Source organism: Oryzias melastigma, linkage group LG15, assembly GCF_002922805.2.
Source record: "Oryzias melastigma strain HK-1 linkage group LG15, ASM292280v2, whole genome shotgun sequence".
Classification (NCBI taxonomy): domain Eukaryota; kingdom Metazoa; phylum Chordata; class Actinopteri; order Beloniformes; family Adrianichthyidae; genus Oryzias; species Oryzias melastigma.
This window is the reverse complement of record NC_050526.1, coordinates 30,012,529-30,017,857: the sequence shown is the minus strand read 5'-3', so window position 1 is coordinate 30,017,857 and position 5,329 is coordinate 30,012,529. Positions and strand designations below refer to the sequence as shown.

Below are 5,329 nucleotides of genomic sequence, written 5' to 3'. Positions count from 1 at the left end.
AGGGATGATGGATAGATAGATGGATGTATGGAGGTATGGATGGATGGATGATGGATGGATGGATGATGGATGGATGGAGGTATGGATGGATGGATGATGGATAGATAGATGGATGTATGGAGGTATGGATGGATGGATGATAGATGGATTGATGATGGATGATGGATGATGGATGGATGGATAGATTGATGGATGATGGATGGATGATGGATGGATGGAGGTATGGATGGATGGATGATGGATAGATAGATGGATGATGGATGGAGGGATGATGGATGGAGGGATAATGGATGGATGATGGATGGATTGATGGATGGATGTACAGACGGATAGACAGATGAGCTTTATTTTGGACTCGTGGTCCAATCAGTGAACAGGAAAGGAACACCTAATCATTAAGCACTACACATTCAATTCAAGATGACTAAAATGATAAATAAATAAAAACACAAAAGCAAAAATCTACACAAAAGATTAATAAATAGTTGAAAATACATTACTTAAAAGCACTTAAAAACAAATAAAAACAAGTACAAAGAGAAAGAGAATAGTGTATTTGGGATGAAATATAAGCATATATAACAACCTCCATGTCAGCTTTAGAAATCTTCTCAGTTTAGAGGTGTTTCTTACATCATAAAAACTATTTTCGACAAGTTTTCTTGAATTTTTGTCTAGGGACACGACTGGTCAAATATCTACACAAATATTAAGACTTGATGAAATTGACATCAACCATCTCATTTAAGCCCCTCAATAAAAACAATAACATTAATAAATATGAATCACCGTGTCAGAAAATATCATCATCCAAACCCTAAGCATGGTTCCTGTCCGCTCCGGAGGCCCCGTCTCCTCTGCTGATGATCTACCATGTCTTCCTCAGTCTGGGAATGAGCCACGATGAAGATCACACCAACTGCAGCAGCCAGTCCCACATCATGTCAGGAGAATGGGTGAAGGGCAGAAGACCCAGTGACTTGTCCTGGTCCTCCTGCAGCCGGACTGACCTGGAGGTCTTTCTCAGGTAAGAACTGCTCTGTAACTTCAGGTGTTCCGGCTGCTACCCTCTTCGCCCTTCACACCAAACCCGTCCTGCAGCAGCTCCACTGGCTTCCACGACCTCACCGCGTCACCGACAAACCCTCACAGTGACCTTCACGGCCCTCCATAGCCCCCTATTGTTCCTAAATTACTTATACATTTTCTGTCTAGTAATTTGATGAATTTAGCTCCTGTTTTATTCCAGTAACTATTGCCTGTTTTTACCTGTAAGACGACCTTTGGTACCCAGAAAGGCCCCATATAAACACAATTTATTAATGTTAATATTAAAAATCAGACTTCCAGCAACCCATCCGTCCTTCTTTTCTGTCCTGAGTAATGATGAGTAGAGCCCAGACTTTCCTGACTGCCACAGTTCTGACAGCAGGCAGTTTTTTCTCTTCGGTTTGAGGGTTTCATGTTTCTCTGCATGAACAAAGTGTTGAGTTCAAACTTCCTCATGTTAACGTATACAGTAGCAGGTAGAAATGTATTCATTTTACAAACTTGCTTCAATACTAACCGTTATAACCACGTCTGAAACAGATCCAAAGCCAGCAACTGTCTGCTGCAAACAGACCCCCGGATCCGGTCCCAAGTCCGTCTGGGGTCCAAACTGCCCGGAATGAACCACAGTGTAAATGAACAATGCCAAATCCTCTTTGGAATCAACGCAACGTTCTGCAAAGAGATGGAGGTACCACGTTCAGACTTTCATCATCCAGGATCGATCCACAGCAGAACGGTTTAAAAACATCTTCTCATCTTCATGGTTGATCCACCAACTCAACATTCAGTCTTTGGTTTCACATCTGATCCTCTCGTCATCTGACACTAATACATCCTTGTTCAGCATCCTCTGTTGTTTTTGTTGTACATGTCTGTGCACGCTGCTGTGCACTACTAAACATCTATTCACAAGCAATCCTCATCAAATCCAGATCCAATCTCTACCAGATCTACATCTCACCTCATCCAGTTCACATCATTTATGTTTATTCTGAGGTGCTCCTCACAAAATCCACCTGCAGGGTTCTGATTGGTTCTGATCCAACATTCCTCTGGGTTTCAGGACCTTATGTGTGCAGGTCTCTGGTGTTTGACAGAGGGGGAGGAGTTCTGTAAGACCAAACTGGACGCTCCTCTTGAAGGAACCGAGTGTGGAACGGACAAGGTGAGTCCTGGACGTGTCGTCACCCCGATCCCTGACGGCCTTGGTGGAGCGTCCAGCCATTGTTCTGTGTTTGTGCCTCAGTGGTGTCGAGCTGGAGAGTGTGTCAGTAAGAGTTACCTGCCCCAGCATGTGGATGGAGACTGGAGCCTGTGGAGTCCGTGGAGCGTCTGCAGCCGGACCTGCGGGACTGCAGTCCGGTTCCGGCAGAGGAAGTGTGATAACCCTCCGTATGTGTCTCTGTGTGTGCATCCACATCGTTTGAGAAAACATTTCACACATCCATTCAGTCAAGTGAGGTTTAGGGTTCAGGGTTCAATTCCCAGGGGGTGCTATAAGTTGAATCCAGTCTGGGTTAGTCAGCATCCTTCACACTCCTCCCTGAACTATGTGGCCACGAGGGGCCAGAGTCAGGGTCTCCCTGAACCGGCTCCCAGGTTGTGTCTGCCAAAGCACCTGTGTTAGTCAGTGGCAGCTGATTGGCTGTGGCGAGCCCCGATGGGAGGGGCCTAAAGGTGAACAGCAACATCCCTTCACCTGTCCATGAACCTGTCATTGCACGCTGCCGTACACATGTTCATGCACACGTCTATACAGACCGCTGTGCAGTATGACGTCTCCCTAATGTGTTTTTGGAGTGACTTGAAGCTCAAAACTTTATTGATGAACAAAAGAAAACAGAGAAAGAAAACAAGACACAAAGAGGTTTCAGCTGTAAGATCCTTTACTGCATCATGCACGTGCACAGGCCCGGTCCAGACGGTCGGCCCTGCCCAAATGCCAGTGTGGAGCATGGCGTGTGTGAAGGCCCCCCCTGCCCCCGAGGAACGCCGAGCTTCAGAGATCTGCAGTGTCAGACGCTCGATCGGAGGAGCAGAGCGAGCGGCGACATGCTGATGGCTGTTATCGATGACGGTGAGGAAGCCTTCAAACCCACCACAACTACCTCCAGGGCTGGGGGGGCAGCTTTTGTTTTGGGTCCTCCGAACAGCTTTGGTTCCTCAGTTCTCAGGGTTTTCTTAACATCACTGAAGCAGAAGTTTCTATTGCTATGTGAGACTACAACTTACTCCCAACTGCCCTTAGGGGTGGATACGAGGTGGTGACAGGGGGGGTGATGGGGTGGATGTGGGGTGGATACGGGGTGGATACGGGGTGGATACAGGGTGGATACGGGGTGGATACGGGGTGGATACGGGGTGGACACGGGGTGGAGACGGCCTTTCAGCTATTCAAGCTGCAGGAAAAAAGACCATGTTTGTCTTTAACCCTTCCGCTCTCTTTGGGGTCCAGTTGACTCCAACCACATATTGATATGTAATTTCTTCCATGACAAAGGTGGACAGGATTTTATGTCTGTCATGGACATTAGTGAAACTCAAAAATCAAAGATAAAAAAAAAGTTCAGCGCACTGTCTTGGGGGGTCCAGATGACCCCACTTTTAATGTAAACAAACTAAGGAGAGCGGAAGGGTTACAATGAAGATATTTGAGGTCCAGAACTTGAATTTCTTCTGAAAATGAGTGTGCACTGTTTCCGTCAGAGACGCTGATCCTCACAGCGTTTCAGAGCACTGTCCTCTGCGGGAGGCGTCCTGAACTGTCTCCCACACATGCTAGGAGTTCTGCAGGTGACAGGCAGTTCAGTAAGCGTTGATGATATGAATTTACCTCATTTGTCTGATTACCTGTGAAGACTCATAGGTGAGGAAATCTGGTTTCAGATACTCTGCGCACAGATGGAGGTTTCCACTTGAAACTGTTGTCTTTTGTCAGAAGAATCTTCTTTCTGTCAGCTGTACAGTTGTTCTAGAAGTGGACTTTGTGTCTCTGTCTGTGTGTGTTCATGAACAGAGAAGCCCTGTGTGCTGCTCTGCAGCTCCATGGGTCGAGGCCCCCCAGTCCTGCTGGCTGACAGGGTGATGGATGGGACTCTGTGTGGACCGTTCGAGTCGGACCTGTGCGTTAACGGCAGGTGTCAGGTACAAGCATTACCATCTCGCTCCTGCATGCTGAAGGTTTAGCGTGAACTCACAGCGTCATAACATTGGAACAATCTGAATTCCCTAACAGGAACAGTTAGATTTTGCTGTTCAATAACTTTCAAACTTTGGTCAAATCACAGAAATTTTCTTTTATTCAGTCTTAGGTGTTTGGCTGTCCTTGTAGCTGCAGAGGATCATAACAATATGTAGCACTGATGAAGATACGGGGAAATGTGGTCCTCACTCTGCTTTAGGCTGCGGCTGCTGCTTGTTAGCTGCTGCTTGTTAGCTGAGCCCAGAATCACAGTTGGATGTCTGTGATGACTTATGAAGCTATTTGGATGAGTGGCGAAATATTTCAGGAAGAAGAAAATTTCTGATGCCATGACTCCTTCAATGCAAGGTTTGCACATCTTAGCTGTCACTTTTGAATAATACTGAGCTGCTGTTATTTTGGCCAAAACAGGTTAAAAACAGACAACTAGGTCTTGAGATGCTGTCTTGTAAGTTTCATATACCTCTTGCAATGTGCCCCCCCCCCCAGGAGTGCATGTACCCCTGGGTAGGACTACCTTTTCTAAAGCATTCTTCTGTTTTCACAGCAACCCTCACTATCATTCTTAAAGGACTCCAATCCAAACCTCCAACAGATGTCTTCTCTAAGGAACTTTCTCTACCAGAGGAGATTTCTTTGACTGCGATTCTGGTTCGTCTCTTCTCTTCTGCAGAAAATGGGGTGTGACGGCATCATTGGCTCCTCGGCCCAGGAAGACTCGTGTGGAATTTGTGATGGACAGGGTCGTTCCTGTGAGGTCATCAGGGGAGACTTCAACCACACCAAGGGAATTGGTGGGTATGCGCCAAAATCCGGGAGAGGGGGGGTCGGGCTTTCAATGGTTAGTCTCACTGTAGTTTCACCTTTAGTTGTATCCCTGTGGAATCCTATGTGCAGGTTCTGATGACAAAGCTGTCAAAAGGTTGAGTCCCCATGACATCTCATAAGACCTTTTAGTGTTTTTCAAATATTGTGATCAACCTCCTGTTGTTTTAGCCAAAAGCAATCAAAGAACAAACTTTGCTTAGAAAAATCTAACACGAAGAAACAGGAAGTGATCCGGGCTTCTGGAGG

The 5,329-nt window shown here is 46.3% G+C and overlaps 1 protein-coding gene across 4 annotated transcripts in view; it reads left to right on the top strand.

Annotated features, from left to right (window-relative positions):
• adamts17 (ADAM metallopeptidase with thrombospondin type 1 motif, 17) overlaps window positions 1–5,329 on the top strand; it is a 33,290-nt gene that overhangs the window by 13,638 nt on the left and 14,323 nt on the right. For all 4 annotated transcript variants that reach the window (XM_036215437.1, XM_024261783.2, XM_036215436.1 and 1 more), the window contains 7 exons: window positions 887–1,027; window positions 1,591–1,741; window positions 2,117–2,218; window positions 2,300–2,445; window positions 2,964–3,130; window positions 4,070–4,197; window positions 4,929–5,049. In XM_036215437.1, the coding sequence (XP_036071330.1) occupies window positions 887–1,027; window positions 1,591–1,741; window positions 2,117–2,218; window positions 2,300–2,445; window positions 2,964–3,130; window positions 4,070–4,197; window positions 4,929–5,049 (956 nt within the window). The remainder of the gene's footprint in view (window positions 1–886; window positions 1,028–1,590; window positions 1,742–2,116; window positions 2,219–2,299; window positions 2,446–2,963; window positions 3,131–4,069; window positions 4,198–4,928; window positions 5,050–5,329) is intronic.